Source organism: Aspergillus pseudonomiae (genome assembly GCF_009193645.1).
Source record: "Aspergillus pseudonomiae strain CBS 119388 unplaced genomic scaffold BDV37scaffold_30, whole genome shotgun sequence".
Classification (NCBI taxonomy): Eukaryota; Fungi; Ascomycota; class Eurotiomycetes; order Eurotiales; family Aspergillaceae; genus Aspergillus; species Aspergillus pseudonomiae.
Genome location: NW_022476022.1, coordinates 117352 through 144979, shown reverse-complemented (window position 1 = coordinate 144979; position 27628 = coordinate 117352). Strand labels below are relative to the sequence as shown.

The window sequence follows — 27628 nt, the reverse complement described above, 5'->3', positions numbered from 1 at the left end:
GAATCCAGGATAAAGTCAATATAAGAATATAGTAGATAATTCAGTGTTACAGAGATCTCTCACATTGAACAACTAGAAGTGCGAAAACAAAACACTAGACACTTATTCATATTAATCATCAAATGGCCATGCCTTGTTCCAAGCCACCCACTCATCTTCAAACTGTGCGAGTCCATCAATCATCTTTATCTTTGCCTATTTTAAAAGCTCTTTCACTCGGCCGTACTGATCATGTCGTACCACACCTTTCTCGGGCCAGTCCTCACCTAATAGCTGTTTGAACTCCCGCATAATATCCATACCTCTGATTGCACCGGAAACATCTTATTCGATCAAAACAGCCTCCTCAGATGATATATGACACGGAAACTAAAAATCACCCTGAGCGTGGACACCTGGAAGGCTAAGCCATTCTTCTTCTAAATCAAGCACCCTGGCTTAATATAATACCTCCCCATCAACCAGGATATTCTGAGCCATTATCATTATCTCAAAACTGGTAGTCTCCCGAAACTTTATAGCTTTATAAAGTCGTTCATTAATAGTGTAGATGAGCTTTCTATACAAGACTGCGAGCGATATCTGTAAGTATAGATTTATAGTATTTTTTTACTCGGTAGAATTTAGCTTACTAAAATTCTCTGGGAGTACTGGTAGATTAAGATCAGTTATTAAAAGACTATTATAATTAAGAAAATATAGCTGGCGAATTTAATCAAAGAGCAGTAGAAATTTATTTAATTACTAATCTATTGTACTGAATACTTGCAATAGACTTTCGAGATTAATAAATATATTCTCTACATAGAGATCAGAGTAAAATAAAAAGATAGACGAGATTAATTTATTAATTAACAGAAGATATTTCACTATGCGAAAATAGTTGTTAAGTGCAGCTAATTTTTTGAAGCGAAAAGAGCGATATATATACTGGGACCATGTAGTAATATAGGCGACTGAGATAGTTCCGAGATCTTTTGAACAGATCTAATCTCTCGCATACCGACTGCTGTTTTATATTATTCAGCACTATACCCTAGAAAAGCGCAGTCAGCACTGGCTTTGGAAACAGGATACTAGTATTGTAACAACTCACACGGGCCTCGATCAAGGTCCAGTGCTACTCTTCCGTCGTCGAGAAATGTTCGGCCTGTCGAGGGACCGACGGTAAAACGAGGTTCCCTCATTCCAAAGCCATCTTACCCTGTAATGATACAGTCTTCATAACTTTCCAAGTCACAAGAGTAGTATAGGCTCCCATATTAAGCAAAAGAAATTGACATCCAGGACTTTTGGTATCCTGCGATTACCTTCACCACCTCAAGTCTGTCTTTGATATTCAATTTAAGCCAAATTTCTTCAAGCTATACCCCTAGAACTTTCTCCATTATAATATATTCGGCGCCAACTAAGTTTTTTTTCGCTTTCGAGCTCCAAGCCAGCACCTTCGGCACGGGTATACCAAGCGTATTTCTGACCTGCATTGCCAAGCGTTAGGAAGAGATAAAAGGGTCAAAATAAAAAAAAATTAACTGACAAAATCCATAGTAGCCACTTCACTGGCAGTGGTATAGTAAACCCGCCCGGCGTTGGGGTTTGGGACTTTACCAACAACCTATATACCGTCCTGCATTGTGAAAAGGAAAGTCTTATTAAACATTCCGTCTAGAAATCTCTTAACGTGGACGCATTGTGTATTAGAATAGCCGACTGCTTTAGCAGCAAGCTTTACCAGTTCATTCATATTAAACCGAACATAGCGTATTGACATTTCGTAAACTTCTTTTGTTAGGAAACGACCCCTGCTATAGTTAAAAAAAAATCGTCGTGCGCGTTCCAATCTGAATGAAGTTACCGGTTGAGGTTTGGTATTGATAGAGGATATAAAATTTTACCTCGTTTCTTTAGTAAAGAAAAGTACATGCGGATCATATTGAGACAAAGCCTTGTGGTCGCAAGTCAAGCAACCGTGGCTCTCACTGAGGATCACTGCGGAAGATCGCCCGGAGGCCCAACCGCCCAGCTACTAGTAGCTCAGGGAACCTTGGGCGGTTGGGAGGCATCCCACGTGCCTATGCCAATAATGCACTCGTTCGTCATTACGGCCCGAACCGAATCTACTGGTTAGCTTATACGATACCGCTAGAAAATATGGGATGCTGGGAGACTTTAAATGTTTAGTAAATATTTACTCCTTGTCACCCTCCTTCAACCTTTCATGCTCCAACAACTCCCTGGCGGATGGCCTATCCCTCCAGTCCAACTTCCTGATCTCCATAATGAACTCCTTATCTCTCTTACAAACTTCTTTCTCCGTTATCATAGCAAATGGGGTAGTTTCTGATTTGGGAATCTCCTGCATAACCCACCTAATGGCATGTAAAGTCTCGGGACTTGCAACCTCTTCATACTTACCAGGCCAGGGGCCAAAATATCGAAATTGCTGTTTCAAGGTACAGTGGTGGGGTTGAACAGGTTGAAGTTGGCACCGTAGATGAGAGATATAAGCTGAAATGGCGATTAGTGTTCTCTTACCAAGATCAGTTCATTGAACAGAATTGAGAAGCTCACCACAGCTCCGTATGACCAAATATCGGTTGGAGAGCCCCACGGAGTCTCCATGATCAGTTCTGGGCTGTGCCACATCGGCGCCCCTAATGGAGTGCCTGACCTTGCCCACTTCGAGTCAATAGGGCATGTGTCACCAAGATCCCGTAGTCGAACATCTGAAAATCGCACATGGTTCCCTACGCCTCGGTCGGCGTAATTTACAAAGATATTATCTGGTTTCAAATCTATAGATCTGGTATCAATGACGTTTCTAGATAAGTAACCAGGGAGATTATTTTTACCTGCATGTATATAACCGCCCTGGTGGAGACAATTGAGCGCTTCAAGAATACGCCGTGAGACGCAATTAAGCTTCTTTCGGTTCAAGGGCCTTGTCTTTGATGCTTGAAGAAGATCATCTTCAAAGTGGTTCAAGACAATGATAGTTAGCTCGGGAGGATCTTCAATTTCATCAAGGACAGGTCGGAGGCAAGAAGTTTTGGCCTGAAAGCGTTTGAGAATATCTAGTTCATTGTTCACACGTGGATGATTTTCAACGCCCTTAATGATGACGGTCTATTTTGCTTGGTTTCTGCGAGAAACTAATCAGTATATTTTCTAAATGACCTGAGCTTTGTGCACTCACTTCGCCAACCAAACAGTGTCTCGGACTCGCTTTGCGATTGTGTATTTCCCTAATTTACCTCGAAGAACATGTCCAGTTCGAAAGAGAGAGGACATCGTCAGTGGAATGCTTGGAGTCGCTTGGGAAGTCAGCAGCAAGATATTGTAGTGAAATACTATTTCCCGCTATTGCAGGAGACGAGAATGTCTGTCGAGATTAATTCAGCCAGGGAGTTTCTTTCTCACATTGGGAAACGCTTCCGGGGGTACCAGCTCCAAGGGGTCAGGATTTAGTGGCTTCTTATATAGTTGGAGATCCAGGCAGATATTGATGCTAATCCCAAGGCGGCAAAACTAACTGCAAGAGGGAATTCGAAGGTCCTCCACCAAGATTGCTTTACTATCTTGCGACAGGCGTGTCGAATGTCAAGTTGCTCTATTCTTGAGGATCGAACTACAGAACACTTGGATTGAGCCTTGACTTCGACCCGGAAACTTTTCCGATAATACCCTCGTCACCTTTGACCAGGACCGTCCTTATATTCCATTCCGTCTTAACTTCAGTAGGAGCGTCACCTCCTCAGGTGACCATTGCATGCCCTTCCTAGAGGTCCCATATCCTGCAGACCCCATGAATTCCAAAGCCTTTTGTTCGTGATCTCCCTTGTCTTTACCGCGCCGTGTACCACAGCTTAAGAGATTCAACGATGCCCAACCGTCCTAATGGAAATTCACCACCCAGGCCAAATGTCCCTTAATTACCAAGAGTAACCAAGTCAAAGCGATGCAACCAAGCTAACAGAACCTCCTTGAGACCTTGTCGGAGAAGTTCGTCACCGAATAGATACTCGTCAGCCCGGTTTTGATCCCAGGAGAATGTCCCTTGCTGACTATGAACCAAGGACGCATTCCCACTCCTGATCATATATTTAGTCTCCTCCCAGTCACTCAGATACAGACGAACAGGTCCCCATATCAAAGTCTGTGCCATAACACCCGGAAGCAGATCGTTAAATCGCGGATGGGCACGGACAAGAGCCCATTTCTCATTGACCGAATTGATCTCTCTAACGTCAAAACGTCGCCTAACATCTACACACAACGTTCGGTCTACCATCTGGCGGACGGTACGCTTAAGGTACGATGTCTGCTGCTCAGCGAAGTGATATACCTCGTCTAATGGGAAACCGTCTCGATCACGCCCAACGTGCTGGATGATAGTAGCCTGCATATGCTCGATTTCCTGCTTCATTTTCTCCAGCCGGTAGCCGGTCCACTCGGTGTATAGTTCGGAGAGATCACAATATGGCCGCACGTTTGACAGATAGCTATCGTCGTGGAGACCGGGTATCGCTGCGCGGTATGAAGTTATAGTTGTGATCCGCTCGGTTGCTCCGAAGGCTCGCGCGGCCAGATGTTCGACTTGGCCTCCTTGTAGTATGACGCAGTGCCCCAGGGAAGGTCCTTCGACCTATACGAAGAATTAGTATTTATGAAGTTCCTATTGACACCATAGGTTGGTGGCTATATACCTTTACTGTACTTCCGTCATTCTTCCTAATATAGGTTTCTCCCCCAGTCATATGTGTAGTATCGCTGAGCATCAGGACCGCTACGTACGGGTAAGAGTCATGGCTTTCTTTCGTTAGTACGCATCACAATGCTTCGAAAGTTGAACAGGAAGAATACAAGAAGAAAGCCAAAAAGAAAAGATAGACAGCAGGAGAGAGACAGGAAAGAAAGAGTGCCTACTGCCAAGGTATAACCGCACTCTCCCTAAGCGGATCATAGCCATCCTGCTCATCCATACAGACGCTGTTCGCTTTTGGCTCCACCTCAAGCTCCTTCATCAGATCATCCACTGTACAGCCAGCAGTTTGGATATTTGTGTGGCCAATTTCGATTGGCATAATTATAGTCAGTGGCACGCCAGCAACTTCAGACACAATTCTCATTGTCTCCGGATGCGTCCAGAGGTCAGAGATGAATTTGGAATGTTGGGCTAAATTCCGAAGAATAAATGTCCCAGCGCCATATGACTTCGCACAGTCTTGTAGGATATGAGGCTTCATCAGACATCGTCGATACGCATGCACCCCTGCCTCGGAAAGGAATGGGAAGGGAGCACTTCCTGCTATTGGAGTTGATGTTTTCGAGCCTTTCAAGCCTAGGTCTTCCATGGTGAGCAGGGTGGCAGGAGGGGCATAGTTAAGGTGAACCTAAAAGCTATGTTGTTAGAATAGCTGGGGAAAAGATGCAAGTCCCGCAACGGCGTACTTCGGGGTCAAAGATATCCTCGGTCTCATTACACCCAAGTTGCTTTTGCATGTGCTCTCGAGTAGCTATCATGGTGTTCAACTCCTCGGACAAGATGAATAACTATCCAAATCGTGTGGTATTGCCTCGTACAAAAAGGACCAGAGCATGAGAGCTATATACAGGCCAGAATTCTGATAATGGGAAGTTCAATGTGACACGAATGCGGTGCACAGGACTTCCACTCCTTATCAGGTAAACAATTCCATCTGTCCTTGGACAATCTATAATTCTTCTTCTAGGTTACACTGGCAAAAGTGTGAAGGACGTCAGCTGAGGCGGTGCTTTCTCCTGAGTAAAACTAAAAGGAGAAATGATATCGCATATTGCATGTTCAATGTTTTAGGATAGATATTCTTGGTCAGTCTTAGGGATTTGGTGAATTCATAATCGTTAGTGCACACCCAGCGAAAGGGTCTGGCCTGGTCCTATTGGGAGGGGGATGGGAAGATAGGGATCTAGCACACTACAGATACCATACAGTAAGGATCGATGATAAGGAACGAGTGGGTTTATCTCGGTAGGACTCGGCAGGACACCGTTTGAGACCAAGATAAGAAAGAACGAGATGTTTTTAGTTTATTAGTTAGGGTAGTGGAGTGGCAGGTGATCCAGTAATGGATGATTCGCTACGATCGCCGTGCGGCAGTGGTTGGTTCGTCTAAGCGTCATCCCCGGAAAGAATTCCGTTGACTTCTCCAACACGCGGACAACCACTTACTTCCATATCGAATGTCCAGACCACACCCCCACTAGATACGAGTCATTCAAGGTCTTCCTTCATCTCCGCATTGGATCCATCAGGATCGATGCGAATGTGCCGTTATCAGTTTACCTTCACTTAGCGTCGACTGAGTCGAAGATCGACGTCTGGATTCTGGATTAGTCGAATGGATCCCGCCTTGCTTATCCAGAAAGTGGTGCAAATGCTTAACCCCTCTCGAGATTACCGGCCTTTCGGCTAAGCGGAGAATATTCTACTGTGGGCATGATAATGATAGGTCGAAGCCCAGATCAGAGCGACGCGTCTGATTCCGCTGCAAGGGATGCGTTGTGAAGAGACCCATTTATTACCTTCCGTACACCGCTCTTACACAGGATTGACCCCTGAATGTAGCAGTGAGGTCATGCACCTGTCTATACTCGATTAGATCTATCTTCTCATTCCATCTTTTGAAACACAAGGGGCATTCCACAGTGTCATTGCAGTATGATGCCGGAGGTGGACAGAAATGCCATCCCGGGCACATTTACTCTAGTGGATTTGGAGCATACATTGGCCACGCGACATCTGGACGGAGGAAACAGTGACATTGTTCTCGTTCCCCAGCCTTCGAATGATCCTGATGACCCACTAAACTGGTCGGCACGACGAAAATTACTGTCGACCATCTGTGTCAGTTCGTACGTCTTCGCACACCTGGAATGACACATTGAGCACGAGCTAACCGCCTTTTGGATCTGAAGGTATACCTTGTTCGCAGGTATTGCATGCTCAGTTGTCTACTCAGTACTCGTTCCACTCTCCGAGGAGACAGGGGTTTCTGTTGGCACTTTAAATGAAGGCACAGGATATATGTTCCTGCTTGCAGGATGGGGCCTACTATTTTGGCAACCATTCGCATTGCAGTATGGTAAGCGGCTGACATACATAGTCTCATTGATCGGAATGATGGTAAGTCTAGATCACTGATAGACGAAGTGTATTTCTAACATGGTTATACGGCTAGGGCACGCTGATCTGGGGGTATGTACAGCTCCAGCTTCACTTTGAACAATTGACACTGACGGGTCAGTCCTTATATAACGAGTAATGGACAATGGATCGCTCGTAGCGTTGTGACTGGCTTTTTCTTGGCGCCAATCGAGGCCCTTCCTGAAATAACAGTCACGGATGTGGTGTGTATCCTAATGAGACATCGTCGCAATCCAATCTGACGGGACCAGTACTTCACGCACGAACGCGGAACGTATATGGGTATGTATGCCTGCTTCCTGGCTGGCAGTAACTATTTTGCCCCAGTTATATGTGGCTTCATTGCCGAGTACCAGGGCTGGCAATGGGTATTTTATTACCCTGCCATTTTCTGTGCCGTCACCGCTACGTTCCTTTTCTTTTTCATGGAAGAGACGAATTATACGCGTAAAGGTGTCGAACGTACCACCTCTGCTCACCCAGTGAATCCACCTACTTCAACATCCGAGAAAGAGGAGCAAGAGAAAGCTGATCCTGTTGATACTCGGCATACGGACACAGAGGCCGGTGAAGTACATAATGTATACAAGAAGAAAACTTACATCCAGAAGCTGTCACTTCTGGGGCCGCGTCAGCCCAAAAATCACATGCTTAGACGGCTCTGGCACGCTTTATATTATTTGAGCTGGCCCGTTGTGTTTTACGCAGGGTAAGTTTAGAAGTCCCAGTCCATCAGAAACTTAGAAAGGTAACTGGCGAAACAGCTTCTCATATGGCTCGTACTTGATTTTTTTCAATGTGCTGAACGCAACTGCCTCAATCATTCTTGGCTCTGCCCCATACAACTTCAGGTATTTAACCCCAGAGAGCCAACTGGATCCATTTCTTACTGAAAAAGCACCGCAATTGTCGGCCTTTCCTACATTGCTTGTTGTCTCGGCGTGGGTCTTGGGTAAGTCTCCCCACCTTCAAGGTGCACATCTATGCAATACTAACTGAGACATAGCGCTATCTTCACCGGTAGATTCAGCGACTGGCTAACGATCCGACTCGCTCGACGGAATAATGGAATCATGGAAGCCGAACACCGTCTCTGGCCGTTCCTTGTCTGTCTCGTGATCCTCCCAGGCTCATTGATACTCTGGGGCGTCGGCGCAGCACATCAGGTCCATTGGTTTGGCCTCCTGGTAGCGATGTGCCTTATTGCGATGGCGAACACGTGCGGTGTCACCCTGAGCGTGAACTACCTCGTTGACAGCTACCGGGAGCTAAGCGGCGACGCGATGACAAGCATCATCTTAGTTCGAAACACGATGTCTTTCGCTATCGGTTACGGGCATGTCATTCATTCTTTATCCACATGTAGCGGTGCATGCTAACGGGACACAGCATCACCCCCTGGATCAACAACTTGGGCTACCAAAACTGCTTCATCTCTGCCGCATTTATCAGCATGGCCTGCGCAGCCGTCTTCCTCGTCATGATCAAATACGGCAAGACACTACGGACACGCAGCCGCGAGAAATACTGGAACCTCGTTGTCGAGAACTGGGAAAAGGGGATGACGCATTAGAGTTGCAGTACGCAATAAATCAGACGCAAGCCCTATATATATTTCTATCAAACAACCAAGGCTCAATACAATTACAATCCACGCACTAAAGCATACTCACTCCACCAAATAAATATCCCCTTGATCATCATAGGCAATCTCCCGAACCTTGACACTCCTCAGATGACTCACTCCCTTGGAAAGCTCACAATCATGATAAAAGATGTACCACCGCCCCCCAAACTCCACAATCGAATGATGCGTCGTCCACCCTAACACCGGCTCCAAGATCCGGCCCCTGTACGTAAACGGACCCAACGGACTCTTTCCAGTCGCATACGCAATATAATGCGTGTCGCCGGTCGAATAACTGAAATAATACGTCCCGTTATATTTGTGCATCCAGGAGGCCTCGAAAAAGCGTCGCTCATGATCATCCGCCTTGAGCGGGCTGCCCCCCTCATCCAGAATAACCAGGTCCTGCACAGGGGACGCAAACCCCAACATATCATCAGTCAACTGCGCAACGCGTGGATGGAGGGCAATCGCATTGTCCCCAGACGGCTCCTGAGGCCCCGTCTTCGAAGCATCAAAGACCCATTCCCCAGCATCTTTCGACCAACACTGTAACTGGCCGCCCCAGATACCTCCGAAATAAAGATACGCCTTCCCATCATCATCCACAAAAGACGCAGGATCGATGCTATAACTCCCCGCGATATAGCTCTCCTGGGCCGTGAACGGTCCCTCCGGTTTGTCGGCCACAGCGACGCCGATGCGGAATATGCCCTCGTGATCGCGGGCGGGCAGGTAGAGATAGTATTTCCCATTCTTGGTGGCCGCATCAGGCGCCCAGAGCTGCTTGCTTGCCCAGGGAACGTCGGCGAGGCCCAGGACGACGCCGTGGTCCGTTACAGGGCCGGAGATGGAGTCCATGGAGAAGACGTGGTAGTCATTCATGTCGTATTGGTCGCCATTGTCGTTGAATTGGATGTCTGTTTCGCGGTCGTGGGAGGGGTAAATGTAGAGTTTGTTGTTGAAGACGTGGGCGGAGGGGTCGGCGGTGTAGATGTGGGTTATTAGAGGGGGATTAGTGGAATTGGACATTGTGAGTGATTGTGATTGTTAGTGAGGAATTTTGATTCTGTCTTTGTACGATTATTTGGTGTTTGGGGGGATATGAAGCTGTACTGAATTTATCATGTTGTTCTTTTATATGGTAGGTCTTCTAGTTTAGCCGGACAGCCTAAACATGAATACCAAGAGCTTTCCCCCGCAGGTTTACCCCGCGGATAAATGGTTTCCGTCAGTTATCGTTAGGGCTGCGTTGCGCCGTGGCGGGAAAACTTGGCTGGTTTCTGTGTGTACCTGGCGGGTGAGCCATGGATAAATACGAGGCTAAGTATATGGATCATGGACTCACTTAAACCAAGTTGACAAGAGCTACTAAGTACGGAACATGACTTGGGTGCATTTCTGATCCGCTAGATTTACTATGTCATTAGGTACATTTATTCTATCGAGAAAGGTGATTCTGCTCGGAAGAAACATAACATCATGAAAGGACAGCCCATCGTGCAAGGTAAGAAAATCATAAATGAGCGTTAAAGTAGGGCCCAACATTGAATGAATGACGAGAATCACAGGGTGAGATTGAGAAAGGTGACTGACTATAGGTCTCATGATACTTGCAGTAACCATAGTTAGCACGCCGTTCAAAAGAAGGCGACAGACCCTGGAGAAACAAACAAAACAAAAACCCCAAGAAGAAAAGAGAAACAGCGTACGTATAATGCTAGAGGTACTAGATGACTAGGCTTGTCTAAGTCTAATGGAGGAAAAAAAATGAAGCCTTGCAAGACATAAGCTTGGGCGTTCGAATTTGGAACGAGACACTAAAGGGAGCGACTCACTATCAGGTCTTTGGTTACATAAAACCTTCCCATACTTGAAGCGATGAGTGACGATATTCAACTTTCGTTCCACTCTTGATCAATGAGCTCTAGTAGCTCTGTCTCAGTTTCTTGTTCCATTCCCCATGAGTATGACTCCTGTTCTTCCGCGGGGGTCTCGCAACGCTGGAGCCCGATGAACCGACCGAACCGCCGCCGCTTAGTTTCAATGTCCACGTCCTTTTCGTTTTCTGTACCAACCCAGGGCGGGATGACCACGGGATAGTAAGAGGTCGCGGGGGCTGGTGGCCACACTTGATGATAATGGATGGCAAGCTCATCTAGTTGTCGAGAAGTCAGGAGATGGAAGGCGAGGAGAGTAGTAGGGAAGTCTGGGTGTGCGAGGGCAGTAATGCTGGATACCAGAGGATACAGGGGAGTCCGTAAGTGAGTAAGAGTGGGGACAAAGCATGGGTGGTGCCGTCTGTGTCTCTCATCGGTCGTCGATCCTGGGACTGCTGAGCGCGTGGTGGGACGTGGCAAGCATGTGACTCGGCGCTCTGGAGCAACAATACTGGCAGAATCGACCACAGTGTGAGAATGAGGTGAAGAAGCCCTGGCCTCTGGCATACTGAAGAGGCTCCCGAGCACTAGGGCCGGTTATTCAGTCGAAATATGGATCGGTGGTTTCCAGAAAGCACCCGGCCTTTGCCTATAGAAGCGCGTGTCAGAAAAGCGTAAATGAACGTTGGCAGATCAGGTCACAGCGGTTGGCTGGCTATATATTGTGCGACAGTCTCAGCAGAGGCTCACGGAGAAAGAACTCTTTGTCCTGCACGGGCTCAATGACGGCTTCTATGGGACCATTGTTACCGAGCCTTTGTCCTGGGTCAAACGGGGTTTCACTGTAAGCGGAGAAGCTTAGTCCAACGCCGTTGTGTCCGTTATTCATGGACAAGGTCAACGGGGGTGATGAATAGTGGTTTCAATTGCGATCAAAAAGGTGCATTGAACTATATAAATCATTATGTATCCCGTCCTTGGATCTTGAAAGCGCCACCTGGTAGGACAAAGCCCGGACTGCAGTTGCGCCGGGCAGAAATCATCAATTCATTACAGAGACATATTAGCCACACCAGTTTCCAAATCTGTGCCATTTTCTGACGGCAGCCCAATAAACTTGTTGATGAAGTTGAAGATGGTGTGGTGCCACATGAGGGAATTCTCTGGGTTTAGTACCCAATGATTCTCATCAGGAAACGTCAAAAATTGACTCTCCACGCCCCTCATCTGCAAGACATTGAAGGCACTAAGTCCCTCCGCAATCGTCAACCGATAATCCCGTTCGTTATGGATAACCAAGTGGGGTGTTTGCCAGTTGCCTGTGAATCGGGACGGATCCCACTTGTCCCAGTTTTCTGGGACTTTCCAGTAGGGGCCCTGGAGGTCTCGAACAGGGAAGTAGAGCTCTTCAGTGCTCAACAGTGCCCGCATACTGAAGATACCATCATGAGTCACAAGAGCCTTGAATCGGCGACCAAGGTCATGTCCCTGGATCCAGTTCACCATATACCCACCGTATGACGCCCCCAGGGCCACAGCTCGAGTTGTGTCGACATAGTCCAGGTTCTTCTCAATATAGTCAAATCCCTTTTCGAGATCGATGTAGGGTCGTTCTCCCCAGGAACCACAGATTGCATCTGTAAATGCCTGTCCGTAGCCGGTACTGCCTGTGGGGTTGGGAGTGATGACCACATACCCTTGCTCAGCAAAAACAGCGGGATTCCAGCGCGTGCTCCACTGATCATTCCATGCTCCTTGCGGACCTCCATGAATGAGATAAGCGAGGGGATATTTGTTCCCAGGCTTGAAGTCGGATGGCTTCACAACCCAGGCATGCACGGGGTGGTCCTCAGCTCCCCTGAACCAAATTTCATCGACCTGCGCTGGAGACAGTCCAAAGGCAGCACCGCCACGAGACAGTGAAGATATGACCTTGGGGCTCTCGGGAGACTGCGGGTCGACAATCGTCCACCGGCTGTTTTCTACCAAGCTGTTGCTCGAGACCAGTAGCTTGGATGATTTGGCTGATGCAGGGAACACATCAGTCACATACCCCGAGTGTGTCAGCTTCTTCAGCGCAGAGGGGCGAGAATGACGGAAGTTAGCTAGGGGAAGCTGGTATAGAACACCACGGCCATTTTCCTCCACTTGAACGAAGAGGGACTGGTCGTCGTTTGCGAATGTCACGGCTGATGGACTTAGATGCCACAAACCCTCTCCATCCGGGGACGCGAAAGCTTCTATCATCTCTCCACTCCACGGGTTGGGCACATAGAGTATTCTGTTCTTGTCAGACTCATAACCATCTTCCCTCATTGCAAGGAGAGCGATAGAGCTGCCATCTGAGGAGAGGACGGGGGAAGACATGGCTCCTTCAAGGCCCTTGACTGCATATATCTTTTGAGACTCCAGTGCAGTCACACTAGTCCAAGAAAACATCGGACAATAATAACACGAGCAGGTGGTGTGCGTGGCAGGGTTCTCATTAGGATCCTTAGCTACGAAGACAATTGCGGAGGGGCTGATGTCAAAATCTCCAGAGCCCCCAAAAGGTGGGATCGGCGATTCAACACCGGTTAAACCGCATACTGATATCAGGTTGGTTAATCCCGAAGTTGAGTACTTGCCTGCATGTCTAGTAGCAGGGGTCAGCGGGGCTTGTTGTAATAGGCCGTACCAGATCGAATTCCTCTGGGGTTCGATGTACGAGTCCCAATGCCTGACATATAATGAGGAGTACAGTTTCCCGGTAGTGTGAGGCTTTTTAGCATCATGAGGGTTATAAAGGGACCCATCCGGATTCGCCTGGCCAGTTACAGCGAACCCAATCTTTCCCGGCTCAATGGTGGTGACCTTGAGGTTCGCCACTGGTCCAGGGACTGTTCCAGCAGTGTATGTCTTGCCTGCCTCTCGAGCATGCCCGATTATGAAGCTCGTATTGCCGTTTGCCTTTGTTTTGAGCCATATTAAACGGTCATCGTTCCCTAGCCACTGAGGAGAGCTCGCACTTGGATCATTTGTGATGAGAGAAGATCGGCCTGTGGTGATATCCACTACTCGTATTTCGTTGGTTTTGGCATGCGACTCAAAGGAGTAGGAGGTCTGGGTATACACAGCCAAAGTGCCGGATGAATTGGGCACAGCAGCAGACCGCCGAGGAGCTCCCAATAGGAGCCTAAAACAGTCACCAAGTTAACAATCTGTTGAGCCAATAGGTACCGGAAGGACAATTGAGATATGCGCTTGCATTTCTGTGCTCCTGACAAGAACAGCGAAATGGGGGACTGTGAACTTACTCTGGTGTGAACTTCATTGGACGAATGGTCATGACAGATCTCCAATTAACTATAGGACAGTAGGTACCCACTGCTGGGCCGCACGTAGGTAGGTTTATAAGAAAGGAGCTATATAGATGATAGAAGAGAAAGTGGAGGATCCGTAGATGGTGATGAGAGAAATTTCAGGGAGGTTTCGAAGGGAAGAAGCAAAGGAGACCAGGTGGCGTGAGAGGGAGAAAAGGCGGACCTTGTTGGAGAAGCAGAGCATTAAATGCGGAGATCATGGGATGATGGGTCACGCTGCGCTATCCCCACTTGGTCCCCATCGACGCTAAACTGAAAATCATCCATGTCAATCCACCGGAACCCGAATTGGGTAATGAGCTACTGATACGTAGTGCACATGACTCAAATCCTAATCCTAGGAATGATGTACCTCTAGATGTTTTTTTTCTTTTCTTTCCACATTACAGCTTATAATTACACAAACATGGACCAAGGTAAAGTCATCATACAAAGGTCAACCCTAGAGTGCCGAATAAATCAAAATATCTCTTCATGAATTTTCGTCTTTACTCCTCGTCTTCTTCGCTCTCGTCTTCCTCCATCCCCTCGGCGGCGGTGACATTGAAAGTTGGCGCTTGGTCAACACCCACATAGCTGTCACTCATCAGGTACAATGTCAATTCATGGTCGCCAGGGGTAGGAACGATGTATTCGAGACGTAACTCCAACTTCCGCCCAACGGTAACTCGTTTGATCGCAAGCAAGCTCTTGGTCTTCTCATCTCCCACGACCAACCACCAGTTCTCCATCTTCTTGTTGGTGTAGAAGGGCGCGTGCACCGCCATATCGGGTTCCTCATCTTCGTCGACTTCCCGTTCGATCTTGACCTTGAGGTACGCAGGCTCGCCAGCAGTAATATCGTCCGGATCCTCGACCTGGAAGTCGATATCAATGTTGGGGTATTTGTCGTTGGTGAAGGCTGCTGCCTGTGCCAATTGCTTGTTGTCAAGACCAAGACGTTTGACCAGTGTAGCGTAATCCTTGTTCTCCGACGGGTCCATGGCTTCCATAAACTCGAAGATGTCGTTGATGCCAAACTCATTAGCCACCTTAATCACTTCAGGGCTGAAGTGAGGGATCTGCTTGAGAGGGCTATCCCGATCCCACATGGCCTGGACAACCATCTGGGACATCTCCATAGCGTTCATAGCATTCAGATGGCCTTCCGAGGAGAGAACGTCCACACACGCGCTAAGCAAGTTGAGAACCTTACTAACAATGATTTCTTGATCCTTCGCCAGGTCGATGGTGAGTTGCATGCGCGAGAAGTGAGCTTGCAGCAAAACAAAGGCCTTGAAGTGTGGTGAGTCGTACGCAACCTGGGACATCTTGACTGGCACCCGGTCGTACACACGGCGCAGAATGTGGTCTTCGTGACGACGCATCTGGATGGACTCGAACTCCGTAGCGGATGTGATAATCTCCAGAATACCCTTGAGTTTGGTACGAGCCGACAAGGAGAGGAGGAAGGTCTGCATTGTGATGAAAGAGATATTGTAGTACGCTGCGATCATGGCGGCATTAAGAGGCGAAACACTATCGTCTTCTTCATCCAAATCGATGATCTTGGCTTCGGAAAGTTCCTTCAACGTGTTCTCTACAAGCTCCGACAAGAAGGTGCTGAGGCCCTCGTAGCTGACATCAGTGAGACCGTAGAAGCTGGGGTTAGCCAGGAGGCGGCGGTAAAAGTATGTGTGCGTCATCCAGTCGACGGCATCCTGGGTAGAGGCAACGACTTTAGTGCTGATTTCAGTAACGAAAGCATCATGCAAGTAAGCCTGCAAATGGCTCTCCACAGGAAGCGCCTCATTAAGGAACTTCTTGTAGTATTCGCGTTTGACCGACGGAACCATGAGCACGCCTCGGCCGATCTTGTCTTCGCCAGGGCGAGAGGCCTTGCCAAACATCTGCAGAATTTCGCTGATAGGATAGTCGATATACCGATGTTCGCGGCCTTCAAAGAACTGCGTTCCCATGACGATTACCAAGTGTGCCGTGAGATTGAGCTCCCAGCATACGTCGCGTGAAGCAAGGAGCACTTGAATAGCACCAATTGAGAAAAGGTGGGAGACAATTCGCTTGTCAGTAGGACTCAATGCCTCGTGATAGTATCCGATACCGTGAGACAGTGACTCAGCCAAGGTCTGCTCCTGGACCCGGTTAAGTAGTGGTGCCAATTCGTTCACATCGGCATTCAGGAATCGGTCTTCATCGTCATCGGTAGCACAAGCGGCCAGCAGATCCATGGCGGTAGAACGGGTCTGCTTGCGGTTTGGCACGAAAATGATTGCGGGCTTGTCTGGTGAGAGCTGCAAGATCGAAGAATACGCCGGTCTGGCCATCGCCAACATGAGGGAGGGGAAATGAGGGATGCTAAAAGACTGGATATGGAGTTCCAGGGGAACTGGACGGGCATGCGGGCTGAAGTTGTAGATGGTATGTTTGTTGGCACCAATCCATTCGCCAATGTCCCGGGCGTTAGCGAGCGACACACTCAGACCAACGATACGCATACCATTCTCCAGCTGAAGAGCGATTGAGTGCATGCGCGACACCACAACCTCATAAACATAGCCCCCGTAGCCTCCCAGCATGTGGAGCTCATCTGCGATGAACAGCTGCACAGTCTGTACATTCTTACGCCTCTGCCATTGCCTAGAGAGGACGTCCCACTGTGCTGGAGTGGCGAGCACAAGGTCTGCCCGCTCCAGGAGCTTCAGGTCAGCCGTTGTCTCCCCAGTAAGCTTAACAATAGTCCTGCCACCGGAGAGTTTGCTTAACCTCTTCTCCCAGTCAGCGTGTCGTTGATCAACCAGTTCCTGGAAGGGGGCAAGATAGACAGCGCGGCCGCTGTCCTCCTTAGTCCAATGACGCAGTATCGCGAGTTCCGCACATACGGTCTTTCCGCTTCCAGTAGGAGCGCCGATGAAGACATTATCATCTGTATCAAAGAGCGACTTGAAGGTCTGTGTTTGGATCTTATTAAAATACTGCCAATCGGAGTATAAGTTCTGGTACTCATCACGCTTCAATGCCTTAACTGGAGCACTTTGCATGGCCAATAGAGGCGTATGCGGGGGGAATCTCTCCGGAAGGATCAACTTCTGGAAAGAGACAGCGATCTTCGTTTCGGAATGCATCCAACGATCGGAGATGAGTGAAATAAAGTAATTGGGGGGCATCGGCTCTGTGATAGGAACGGTGAACTCAACAAGATGCTCGTTCATCTCCGACTGCGCATAGTCTTTGCGAAGTATGAACTGATCATGGAAAAGGATTTCCTCGCCATCACAGTCCTCCACTACAATCCAGAAATCCTGCGCGGTTCCGTGCAAAGCCTCGTCCCAAACAAAGTTGGGTGTGATGGTCAATTCAACGCGTAGCATGGACCGCGTCACCGGTTGAACTTGTGCTTGGACTTCCAAACGAGGGAACTTGGACACAAGGTCGCAGACAACACGTCCGGCCTTCGGCATACCCAGAAGCTCGCCCATACGCGGAGGATCAAGGTCGAGATAGCTTGCCCACGGCACATCAATTCTTTCGGCCTTTTGCATGATGTCCCTGGGGCAGGATGGGAACTGACGAAGAGGTGTCATTGTCGGCCACATGCGTCTTTCAGCCATCTTGCAGAGGTCGAGAGCTGTCTTGGCAACAGACGACCAACCCTTCCTTAGCGCAATCTCGAATAGAGCTCGCAGAAGACGACCAGCAGATTGGGTTACATAGACCATGTCTGCCATCAAAGCAAGACCGTCGAGCTTCAGTCTCGAAATATAAGCCTGCAACAAAACATTGATTTTCGAATGAGGCTCATCAATACCTTCCTTGACAGGAACTGGCACACGGCCCAAAAGCTTCGCGAGTTCAAGTTTCTCGTCCTGACGGACAGGAATATACTTAAACTCATCGCTAAGAGCGAAGATTCGGAAGAGCTCAATGGTAGTAACTGATGGCTGAAGATGCTGAGAGTACGTTAACATGGAGTTGTGGCCAATGTAGTAATGCGAAGCGACCCGTCCCAGCTCAGTAGACTGAAGACGACCAGTCTTCTTCTCATATTTCACAAGCCCTGCCCGCTCCAAGATCACTGCCGCAGAGTGGACGAGGTCAACGCGCTTCTGCTCCAAAGCATCATCATTCTCGTAATCGGCACCAACACTATACAGCCCAGGAGAGCGCAGCATACGGACGAATAGGTAGGTGTAACCCAACCAGTCAACACCCTCATCGCGCGTCCGGATATTTCCAAGAACAATCTCGGCGTTCATATTATCCGCAAGTTTGCTTACAAGCTGACTCTCGATAGGGAGTTGTTGGTTCATGAGGGAGAGGTAGTACTGAATTTCCGTCTGGGAAGTGATGATGATACCTTCACCGAAAGTGTCATATTGCGGTCGACCAGCTCTTCCCAACATTTGCAGGACATCTTGAGGGCTTAGCTCAACCCAGCTACCCTTCTCTGGAGAATAGACCTGGGTGCCTTTGATGATGACTGTATGTGCAGGAAGGTTAATACCCCAAGCAAGAGTGGCGGTACAAACCAAAACCTGGATGCTGCCGTCTGCGAAGAGTGCCTGGACTGAGTCACGATCGGCAAGACTCAGACCAGCATGATGGATACCAAAACCGTAGGGAAGGAGATCCTTAAGCGATGCATCATCTACAGACTCTGCTTCTTCAGCCAGGATGGCTCGGCTAGCAGCATCGCTTCGTAAGATTTGACCAATAGTCTCCATCTCCAAGGCCTTATCTCGGATATACTTCGCAGTCTTGGCAGTCTCTTTCCGAGAGTGAACGAAGATAAGCATCTGGTTCCTACGCTGCCCAACTTGCTCGATGACTTTATTATAACAGATATCATTCATGGTCTTCAACTGTTTGATGGCCTTCTTGTCTGTAACACCAATGAACTCCTGCTTCAACGGACAAGGCCTATAGGAGCCATCGAAATGGAACAGGCCTTTTACAGGGTCCACTCTCAAGAAGCTTCCCACATCCCGGTAGTTAGGGAGGGTGGCACTCAGACCAACAATTCGGACAGGTTCACCAGTCTGCTCGCCCTTGCGAATGGTCCGACTTACGATACTTTCGATGACAGGGCCACGATCGTCGTGAAGAAGATGGATCTCATCAATGATAATAAGCCGCACAAGCTTAATATAGCTTGTCTCTGATGCCTTCCTCGTAACAACATCGAACTTCTCTGGGGTCGTCACAATGATCTGAGTTTCAGCGATTTGTTGCTTTGTCAGCTGGCGATCGCCGGTGAGTTCGGCGACTTTGATGCCATAGGGCTCCAAGCGCTTGCCAAGGTTTCCGACCTGCTCTTGCACCAAGGCTTTCAAGGGTGAGATAAAAACGATCTTAAAATCGTCCAGCATGATTTCGCCCGTCTGAGGGTTACGGTTCTTTCCAATCTCTCGTAGGACGGTGAGCATGGCAACATTTGTCTTTCCAGATCCTGTAGGCGCACAGACCAGCATGTTACCATCATCATGGAAAGCGGAAGGGAAACACTTGGTCTGAATACGGTTGAGCTCCTTCGAGCTTCCAAAACCAACCCGAGCCCACTCGGGAAGTTCTGTGGTCGGGATGTTCTTCTCTCCGGGATCTCTCTTCGCTTTGGGAGGCGGCACATGAATCTCTTCGTATCCTTTGAATGTCCGCTTGGTCGAACCTTGAGGTAATTTGACACTGGGGTTTGTCATCAAGTGATTTCCTTGGTGGAAGACGAGGTTTTCCAGATTGATCAGCCGTTTGGGTTGAAGGCCTCTGACCAAGCCGCCATCAGCTGGCTTTTCTTCTGGGGCGGGAGCATTTGGTACATCGACGTCCATCAGGTCGAGCTTGATCTTCTTCTCAGGTCGACTACTTCCATCATCACGAGCTGTCTTTCCTCGAATTTCATCCAAAATGGCACGATGACCGGCTTCGACCATTTCGCTCTCGACCAAGTTGCGGGCATCCGCATCTTCAGCCACCCTGCGCCACCGAGTGGTCCAAACAATCTTGTCCCGGTTAGTAACCAGTTTAGCAACGAGATCCGGATAGTCATAGTCGAAGAGCTCCATTAGATCGTTTTCCACATCTCGGAGTGGCTTCTCAGCGCCATCCTCGCCTTTACCGCCAAGGATCTCAAGTGCCTCCGTGGCCTTCTCTTGTTGGATATGGGCATCTGAGTATGCTTTACCAATCTCACGCTGAAGCCAGTAGGCATCAATTTCGCGAGCAGAAACCTTGAGTCCTTTATCCCCTCGGTTACCACCACGGTCCACGCCGCCGTCTATTACCATTTCCTCGGTGTCGAGATCATCGGCGTCTGCCTTGTCGGCGGTTAACTCGTCAGTGCCGGGTGCGTCTTGCAAATCTGCCTCGTCCTCATCTGACAGCTCATCATCGTCTCGCACTTCATTGACAGTGCCCATGCGCTCGTCATCTTCGTCTTCCTCGTCGAAAACAACGGCAACACCTTGGCGTTCGTCAAGTTCTTCCTCGCCTTCACCCTGAAGACCACCGTCCATATCTTCATCTTCGTCCTGCGCGTCGTAATCGGTGATCTTTTTGCCCAAATTCACAAGTTCGTTGAATTCTTTCGGGTTCATGGAACTGCCAAGCAAATCATCAATCTCCTTCTTCTTATCGAAATCTTTCATTTCCTCGTCCTTCAGGTACTCCAGCACGGCATCGGCGGCACTTCGTACGACTTCATGAGGAACATCGCCAAGATGGTTTGCGGTCATGGTAAGGATAAGATCATATGTGGCTCGGGTGGCTGGCGTCCGGGGGCGGTATTTCAAGCCTTCGACAACAGCATCGGCAGCCGAAAGGATACCTTGGCCTCGTAATTGTGCAGGTTGGCCTCGTTGGCGCTTCTTTTGTTCTCGGGCGAGTACGTCCTCGCCTTCTCGAATCGAACCTCGCTCGATTTCAGTCAAGCCTGCTTTCTTTTTCGTCTTTGGCGCATCATCACGCGCCATTCGGCCGCCCATCTCCCGAATGCTGATCCGACCTGCGAGGGACTCTGGGTCTCCGGTAGGTTCATCGTTGATGCGAGAAATGAAACGACGGTCCGCCTGGAGAACCAGGTTGGACATCGCCGAGTACTTATACTGGGAAATATTTTGATCCGCCATCTTGATGGTATTATAATACGATTAACTGTGCAACAAAAGAACGAAAGGGATTGAAATCAAACGCGATCGTGTTACGACTGGAATAAGTCGTCTGGGCTCGGTGGAGCTCACGATCAACCGGCGCGTCGACACTCCTGCGACGACAAATGAATCCTGCAATTATATGAGATTCCAGAAGATTTCACAAACCTGGAGCATCCTCCTGCAGCAGACAAGCTTCGTCGTTGGTGCAGGGCCGCAAGCTGCGTGGAATGGTTCGCGGTGTTGAAGAGTTGTTGCGTTTGAGAGTTCCGCTTCCGAAGTTCTCTTCGAGCAGATTTCAGTGGCGAAGACGGAAGGTTTGGCGATGGGTGCCTCAGGCAATAATCAACGCTTTACCCTTTTCGCGCGCCCCAGCTAATCACCTTAAGCTCTTTTGTGAAGCTCGCAACGAAGCTCAACGACAATTTCCAACGTTCGATTCATACTGGGATCATGCCAGTTTATGGCAGTCGGATTTCACACTTGATTCCGTCGCGCATCTCGCCTCTCTGCAAAACCGATCTTATATTACCGTATCACTGCCAGGTACACCGAACCATCTGCCATCATGCCCGCCGCCCCTCGCTGCGCGTCGCGATGCCTTCTCCGGCTCCAAGCCTCACGCTCCAACGGGGTGCCAAAACACGGTCTACTGTGAAGTTAAAAGATCTACCACAAGGAGCATTGAAGCTAGAACCTTATCATGATACCGTAGAAGATGCACCACGATACCCACCGGTCGTGCAGGGACATAGGAATAATATGGAGAAGTTCCAGAATTGTGTTATCCTTACCAGAGTTGGGGGCTTCTATGAGGTATGGACAACGGATCCAGAAAATCCATCTACTCGCTGAGGCCTCAGCCCGTAAAAGTTTATTCCTAACCTGACTCTAGCTGTATTTCGAGCAAGCTGAGGAGCTCGCGCCGTTGCTCAATATCAAGCTTGCTTCCAAGAAGACCAGCGCCGGTCCTGTTCCCATGGCGGGTTTCCCATTCTTCCAGTTAGACCGCTTCTTGAAAACCCTTGTACAAGATCTCAATAAGTACGTTGCCATCAGCGAGGAATTCGCGCACGGCACGGAGGACAAAGCTCGCACGGGGGGGCTTCTCTTCGATCGAAAGGTCGCCAGAATTATCACACCGGGCACATTGATTGACGAGAAGTTCATGGATCCTGCGGAAAACAATTTTCTCCTGGCCATATACATAGATGCACCGTCCTTGAAAGCACAACTAGAGCAGCAACATGATGTCACCTCACATCAACATGTTCTGTCATCGGCGTCTCAGTCCGTAGGCTTATCCTGGTTAGATCTTTCCACGGGTGACTTTTTTACCCAGTCTACGACAGCACAAATGCTTCCTTCAGCTATTGCAAGAATCGGTGCTCGCGAGATCTTGGTTGACCAGGGCATTCAGGATTTGATCGGGCAGGAGCTGCAACTACTAGTTGGGCACGACCATCGACTGATGACATTCTTCCAGTTTCCCCGAGACATCTTGCCCATGTCTCGGTGGGATTCGATGCTAGAAGCGCCCGTCGCTCCTAAATCTATCGAATCTTTCACGCCGGAGGAGACAGCCGCTGGCTACAGCCTCCTGGAGTACATCAGGGTTCAACTACAGGGCTTAGATCTAAAACTTCAACCCCCTCGTCGCCGGCACTTGAGCGAATCCATGAATATTGACCGCAATAGCTTGAGGGGGCTGGAGATTCTCGAAACTGCTCGGGATGGCTTCGGCAAAGGGAGTCTGCTTCATGCAGTTCGTCGCACCTCCACCAAGAGCGGAGCGCGTCTCCTCAGGGATCGCTTGAGTATGTCTCACACCCACATTTTATTTGTTTGAGGATTTCGTAGTTGTAATCTAACCACTTATTGTTTAGGTTCTCCGTCGACTTCCTTACCGGTGATCAACGAGCGCCTTGACCTTGTGTCGGCTTTCATCGCCAACAGTGAGCTACGTGATTGTGTGATCCAGCTGTTGAAACGTAGCTATGACGCTCAGCGCCTCGTCCAGAAGTTCACACTGGGACGGGGAGATCCTGATGACCTGATTTGTCTCTCAAGGGCTATAGAAGCTTCGAAAGAGATCAAGCGGGTCCTTTCTGCCACAGGCTTCGACGTCTCCTCGTCCGCCCCGGCCAATAATAGCCTTGCTGCTATGACCAATCGACTTCATTTGCACGGGCCTACCATACTCGCAGACAAAATATTGGCTGCTATTGATGAAGAGGGGCTGCTCCAAAAGCAGCGGATTGAGGATGATACCGCCGCAGAGGCGGCGATGCTAGCTCAGGAAGTCACCATGAACGAAGGCTTGCCCACTGACCTCGACGCTTTGCCCAAGAAGGTCCGGTCCAAAAGCTCTACCCGAGCTGGCACACCTGCCGATGAACCAGCAGACGTCGACACCTGGATTATGAGACGGGATGCCAGCCCTGCTCTACGTAAGCTCCACCGATCATTAGCCAAATTGCAGGATGAGAAAGTCAACTTGACACAGCGTCTTCGTGATTCTGTCGGGTCATCCACTCTGACCCTCAAGTGGACGCCTGGTCTCGGACATATATGCCATGTCAAGGGCACCAAGGTATCCCAGCAAGCCCTTGAAATATTAGGAGTGACACGAAACGTCTCCACCACTAAATCAACCAGGTCGTTCTACCTACCTGCATGGACTGAGCTAGGCAGTCGAACAGACCAAGCGAAACTCCAAATTCGGCAAGAGGAGCAGCTGATCTTTGAACGGCTTCGCCGCGAAGTAATCCTCAACCTCGTGAAGATTCGGCGCAATGCCGCCGTAATGGACGAACTAGACGTCGCGTGCTCATTTGCAACACTGGCACAGGAACAGCGCCTAGTTAGGCCCATTCTGACGAAGGGAACCTCCCACAAAATCGTCGGAGGAAGACACCCGACTGTCAAACTCGGTCTCGAAGAGCAGGGCCGACGATTCGTCAGCAACGACTGCTTCTTAGGCGATCAGGAACGCATCTGGCTCATTACGGGGCCCAACATGGCCGGGAAAAGCACCTTCCTGCGTCAAAACGCCCTTATCACGATCCTCGCGCAGGTCGGATCGTTCGTCCCAGCCGAATACGCCGAGATTGGGATCGTCGACCAAATCTTCAGTCGCATCGGCGCGGCGGACGATCTCTTCCGCGACCAGTCCACATTCATGGTGGAAATGCTCGAGACAGCCGCTATTCTCAAACAAGCGACATCCCGCTCCTTCGTCATCATGGACGAGGTTGGGCGCGGCACCACCCCAGAAGATGGCACCGCCGTCAGCTTCGCGTGTCTGCACCATCTCCACTATCGCAACCGATGCCGCACACTGTTCGCGACTCACTTCCACGAGCTCGCAGACATGACGCACGACTTTAACGCTCTCGGCCGGTACTGCACGGACGTCAAGGAGACCGCCTCGGGGTCATTCTCATTCGTCCATCGGCTGCGCCAGGGCGTGAATCGCGAGTCCCATGCGTTGAAGGTCGCGCAGCTGGCAGGCTTACCGAAGGAGGTCCTCGAGATGGCTCGAAGCGTGCGGGACAGCGCCCGTAACGCTCAGCAATCCCGGTCGGCGGATGTCAATTGGAAAGCCGAAGCAGGTTCCTACCCTGCGCCGCCTAGCGCATAATGTATGAAATTCTGATTATTCATGTACAATACTTCCACACCCCCTATTTTATGTACAATAGCCATCAACTCATACAAGACACCCTCTATCCTAGGATATAATAATACATCATAACCTCATAACCCAGCCATCAACATCACCCATAGTCAAGTAAAGAAGAAGAAAAAAAGGCCACTAAAGCTTCGCCGCAGCCCTCCCCTCGACCTCAACCACAACGCCCTCCCCAAACGCCACCTCCTGACAATCCTCATCATCCACCCCATTCACAAACTGCACGACGACAAAGTCCACTCTCCTGGACCCCAGCACGACCATGGGCGCATGCCACGTGCCGGCCGCATACGTAACAGCCTGGCCACCGCGGGCGACAAACGCCTTCAGGTTCTTCAGATCCGGGGGGTCTCTCACGGTAACAGGGCCGGCGGGCGTCATGGCGGTCGCGGTCTGGCCCTTGAGGGTCGGGGCGACGACGACCAGGAAGAAGGGTTCGGGGTGGCCGCCGGCGTCGGGCTGGCTGGAGAGGTCGACGGGGGTGAAGGTCTGGGTGGTGAAGGGGTGGCGCTCGAGGATGCGCACGTCGAAGAACTTGGTGCCCTGGCCGCGCAGCTGGCGCGGGAAGCAGCTGAACATGGTCATCCGCGCGGATGACGGTTGGTTGCTTGGGCAGTGGCCCGGGTAGTTGTCTTGCAGCGGCGAGATGGGGCTGTACTTCAGGGCGGAGTTTTGGTTGGCGAGCACCGGGGTCGGGGTGTGCGGTGCCAGGGAGGAGACGCTCGCTGGGGGTTGGTTGAGGTCGCGCGGCAGAGGAGAGTAGATTGCCGTGCCGAAGGGCGCGAAGGCTTCTTTGGTGAGTGGTGAGGGGGCGACGTGGACAGTCGGCGTGGTGGTGAGGATGGGCGCCATGGTGGTTGTGGTTGTTATTTTGCTTGGTGGGGGGTGTTCGTGGACGGTGATTCAGCAAGGTCCTGCCTTGCGACGTTGGATTCAAGCTCAATTGGTGGTTCTGGTCTTGGAAAGAGGAATTGGGGAAGAAAGGAGGAGGGACGAAGCAAATAAATACTAGTATCAACGACGTCAATGGGTCGGGAGTCTCCGCATTTGATTCTCCCGCGTTTCTCTTATCGGAACATGCCGATAAAGTCATTTTGTTCAGTCCGACTTCCTCCGTCATTACACCTATCGCTTACCACATCACAGTTCAAAAAAAGAAAGGAAATATATTGTTTTCGTTGTTACTGCTCACTCTAGTCTTTGGGCTTGTAGATTGACCCCTCTGCGATTTCCACTTCACCCCGCTCAACCCCGTCCAGCCCCTCCCGTTTTTCTCTCATGCTCATATATATAATGCCGCTCGTCCAGAGCATCAGAGCAATCGAGCACCCGATCATGGCCCACATACCCCTGGTGAACCTGGGGGCAAACGTAGCAGAGTAGAATAGGATGCTCCACCAAGCGTTGACGGCATTACTGCCCAGGTTCATACTGGCAATGACCACCGAGCGCATTCGACCATCCTGATACCGCATGACATCGTTGCACCATGCGAAGAAGGTAGCCTGGCAGGCATAGACGGCGCCGGCCCAGTAGTAGGCTCCAAAGACCGTCGCGGTGGAGTCGAATTGAGTCAGAATGAGTGCAGAGGTGATAATGCCGGTGATCCCAATAAAGAACCCTACCAGGTAGCGTTTCCCGCCCATGAAGTCGGTCAAGGTAGCCCAGAATAAGGTCGACACGATCCCCACCGCGGGCACCCCCGATGGATAGTTGTTTAGCTGCGTGACGGCATACTTGTTGGTAGGGTGTGACTTCATGTAGAGCGCGAGCAGGGTGTTGGTCGAGAAGGACTCCGTCTCGCCGGCAATGATCCAGAGTATGACGAAGCCATACCAGTACCAGGTGCCGAAGATCTTCTTCGCAAAGGCTAAGTCTAAGCGCGACCTCGCTGGGCTTGCCTCGGGCATGCGGGAGATGGCCAGGGCTCGCTCAGAAGCCGAGAGATATGGCGCCTGGGTTGTGGCGGGGGTATCAGGGAACAGGAATAGCCCGTAGAGTGCGATGGGGAGGGTGATCAGTCCGTCGATGATGAACAGCCATCGCCAACCGGATAGTCCACGTGCTCCATCGAGCGAGGAATGGATGCCGGCCTGGATGAACCCCCCAAACATGGTACCGGCGAGCCCAGAGGCAGTAAAGATGCCGCTTCGCTTGCCCAGCTCTTTCTCGGTGTACCAAGCCCCCAGAATGTAATGCGTTCCAGCGAAGGTAGTGGATTCCGCCAACCCTAAAAAGAACCGGATGGCCATGATACCCTGAGGATTGTGCACCGCGGCTGTGATCATGGTAAGACCGCCCCAGAACACAATCATGCAAGGGAAGAAAATGCGGGGGGGAAAGTAGGTCAATGCTAGGTTGGAGGGTATTTGGCCGAGGATATAGCCAACCGTGAAAATGGTATTGATAACATTCAGTTGGTTTCCTTGGAAGTTGAGCTCTTCCTTCATTCCCGACACATAGGCGTTCGATAGATTGGAGCGATCTAGGTAATTGAAAAAGTACATCAAACAACAAAAGGAGAGGATGAAGAAATCCAGCTTTCGCAGCAGCTTCGCCTCTCCGGGCCTTGATTCCTGGCCTTTCAGATAGGTTCTGAGATTCGCCAACATGGTGAAGATCGGCGACGGGTACAATTGGTGCAGGACAGGGAAGTACCTAGTTTGCAAAGAGCTTCCTCGGCCTCTTTATACTAACACCCCAACTGACCAGTATAGCCACTGGCCATTCTTGAGTCTTG

At 49.9% G+C, this 27628-nt stretch overlaps 11 protein-coding genes across 11 annotated transcripts; 2 read left to right on the top strand and 9 right to left on the bottom strand.

Annotated features, from left to right (window-relative positions):
* Nucleotides 1-1364: 1364 nt before the first annotated feature.
* Nucleotides 1365-1874, bottom strand: BDV37DRAFT_247439 (uncharacterized protein). The gene has a single exon (XM_032081866.1). It carries the CDS (start codon nucleotides 1769-1771, stop codon nucleotides 1616-1618), a length of 156 nt encoding a protein of 51 aa, XP_031941787.1. The 5' UTR covers nucleotides 1772-1874; the 3' UTR covers nucleotides 1365-1615.
* A 314-nt stretch (nucleotides 1875-2188) lies between these two features.
* Nucleotides 2189-3291, bottom strand: BDV37DRAFT_271348 (putative serine/threonine protein kinase; the record flags this gene model as incomplete). Its single annotated transcript, XM_032084708.1, has 4 exons — nucleotides 2189-2443; nucleotides 2536-2795; nucleotides 2853-3126; nucleotides 3211-3291. The coding sequence occupies 4 exons, from the start codon at nucleotides 3289-3291 to the stop codon at nucleotides 2189-2191; spliced, it is 870 nt and encodes a 289-aa protein (XP_031941786.1).
* Nucleotides 3292-3928: 637 nt separating this feature from the next.
* BDV37DRAFT_282762 (uncharacterized protein) lies at nucleotides 3929-5523 on the bottom strand (the record flags this gene model as incomplete). Its single annotated transcript, XM_032087119.1, has 4 exons — nucleotides 3929-4645; nucleotides 4707-4809; nucleotides 4927-5393; nucleotides 5452-5523. 4 exons carry the CDS (start codon nucleotides 5521-5523, stop codon nucleotides 3929-3931), a joined length of 1359 nt encoding a protein of 452 aa, XP_031941785.1.
* A 1180-nt stretch (nucleotides 5524-6703) lies between these two features.
* Nucleotides 6704-8807, top strand: BDV37DRAFT_293934 (putative MFS transporter; the record flags this gene model as incomplete). The annotated part of the gene is made up of 9 exons (XM_032089529.1): nucleotides 6704-6894; nucleotides 6958-7144; nucleotides 7187-7191; nucleotides 7287-7389; nucleotides 7438-7895; nucleotides 7951-8037; nucleotides 8085-8138; nucleotides 8193-8522; nucleotides 8576-8807. The coding sequence occupies 9 exons, from the start codon at nucleotides 6704-6706 to the stop codon at nucleotides 8757-8759; spliced, it is 1599 nt and encodes a 532-aa protein (XP_031941784.1). The 3' UTR covers nucleotides 8760-8807.
* On the bottom strand, nucleotides 8711-9848 carry BDV37DRAFT_113471 (glycoside hydrolase family 43 protein; the record flags this gene model as incomplete). The annotated part of the gene is made up of 1 exon (XM_032078424.1): nucleotides 8711-9848. The coding sequence occupies one exon, from the start codon at nucleotides 9843-9845 to the stop codon at nucleotides 8856-8858; it is 990 nt and encodes a 329-aa protein (XP_031941783.1). The 3' UTR covers nucleotides 8711-8855.
* A 725-nt stretch (nucleotides 9849-10573) lies between these two features.
* BDV37DRAFT_113427 (uncharacterized protein) lies at nucleotides 10574-11501 on the bottom strand. The gene has a single exon (XM_032078421.1). The coding sequence runs from the start codon at nucleotides 11258-11260 to the stop codon at nucleotides 10709-10711; it is 552 nt and encodes a 183-aa protein (XP_031941782.1). The 5' UTR covers nucleotides 11261-11501; the 3' UTR covers nucleotides 10574-10708.
* On the bottom strand, nucleotides 11502-14218 carry BDV37DRAFT_113426 (oligopeptidase family protein). Its single transcript, XM_032078420.1, has 2 exons — nucleotides 13990-14218; nucleotides 11502-13868 (listed from the first exon to the last, which is right to left on the bottom strand). Exons 1-2 carry the CDS (start codon nucleotides 14019-14021, stop codon nucleotides 11744-11746), a joined length of 2157 nt encoding a protein of 718 aa, XP_031941781.1. The 5' UTR covers nucleotides 14022-14218; the 3' UTR covers nucleotides 11502-11743.
* A 1-nt stretch (nucleotide 14219) lies between these two features.
* BDV37DRAFT_113463 (ATP-dependent RNA helicase BRR2) lies at nucleotides 14220-21410 on the bottom strand. Its single transcript, XM_032078423.1, has one exon. The coding sequence runs from the start codon at nucleotides 21171-21173 to the stop codon at nucleotides 14544-14546; it is 6630 nt and encodes a 2209-aa protein (XP_031941780.1). The 5' UTR covers nucleotides 21174-21410; the 3' UTR covers nucleotides 14220-14543.
* Nucleotides 21411-22037: 627 nt separating this feature from the next.
* On the top strand, nucleotides 22038-24962 carry BDV37DRAFT_113447 (mismatch repair ATPase MSH1). Its single transcript, XM_032078422.1, has 2 exons — nucleotides 22038-23011; nucleotides 23081-24962. The coding sequence occupies exons 1-2, from the start codon at nucleotides 22174-22176 to the stop codon at nucleotides 24835-24837; spliced, it is 2595 nt and encodes an 864-aa protein (XP_031941779.1). The 5' UTR covers nucleotides 22038-22173; the 3' UTR covers nucleotides 24838-24962.
* A 49-nt stretch (nucleotides 24963-25011) lies between these two features.
* BDV37DRAFT_282755 (ureidoglycolate hydrolase) lies at nucleotides 25012-25740 on the bottom strand (the record flags this gene model as incomplete). The annotated part of the gene is made up of 1 exon (XM_032087118.1): nucleotides 25012-25740. One exon carries the CDS (start codon nucleotides 25738-25740, stop codon nucleotides 25012-25014), a length of 729 nt encoding a protein of 242 aa, XP_031941778.1.
* A 341-nt stretch (nucleotides 25741-26081) lies between these two features.
* Nucleotides 26082-27516, bottom strand: BDV37DRAFT_293932 (major facilitator superfamily domain-containing protein; the record flags this gene model as incomplete). Its single annotated transcript, XM_032089528.1, has 1 exon — nucleotides 26082-27516. Exon 1 carries the CDS (start codon nucleotides 27498-27500, stop codon nucleotides 26082-26084), a length of 1419 nt encoding a protein of 472 aa, XP_031941777.1. The 5' UTR covers nucleotides 27501-27516.
* Nucleotides 27517-27628: the final 112 nt, after the last annotated feature.

Excerpts from the sequence above, each read along its gene's own strand:
- BDV37DRAFT_113447 (XM_032078422.1), top strand. The coding sequence starts at position 22,174 with ATGGCGGGTTTCCCATTCTTCCAGTTAGACCGCTTCTTGAAAACCCTT. Across the intron at positions 23,012-23,080 it reads TCTCCTCAGGGATCGCTTGA|GTTCTCCGTCGACTTCCTTA; the intron begins GTATGTCTCACA and ends CTTATTGTTTAG.
- BDV37DRAFT_113463 (XM_032078423.1), bottom strand. The coding sequence starts at position 21,173 with ATGGCGGATCAAAATATTTCCCAGTATAAGTACTCGGCGATGTCCAAC.
- BDV37DRAFT_113426 (XM_032078420.1), bottom strand. The coding sequence starts at position 14,021 with ATGACCATTCGTCCAATGAAGTTCACACCAGA. Across the intron at positions 13,869-13,989 it reads CCAATGAAGTTCACACCAGA|GCTCCTATTGGGAGCTCCTC; the intron begins GTAAGTTCACAG and ends TGACTGTTTTAG.
- BDV37DRAFT_247439 (XM_032081866.1), bottom strand. The coding sequence starts at position 1,771 with ATGTCAATACGCTATGTTCGGTTTAATATGAATGAACTGGTAAAGCTT.
- BDV37DRAFT_113427 (XM_032078421.1), bottom strand. The coding sequence starts at position 11,260 with ATGCCAGAGGCCAGGGCTTCTTCACCTCATTCTCACACTGTGGTCGAT.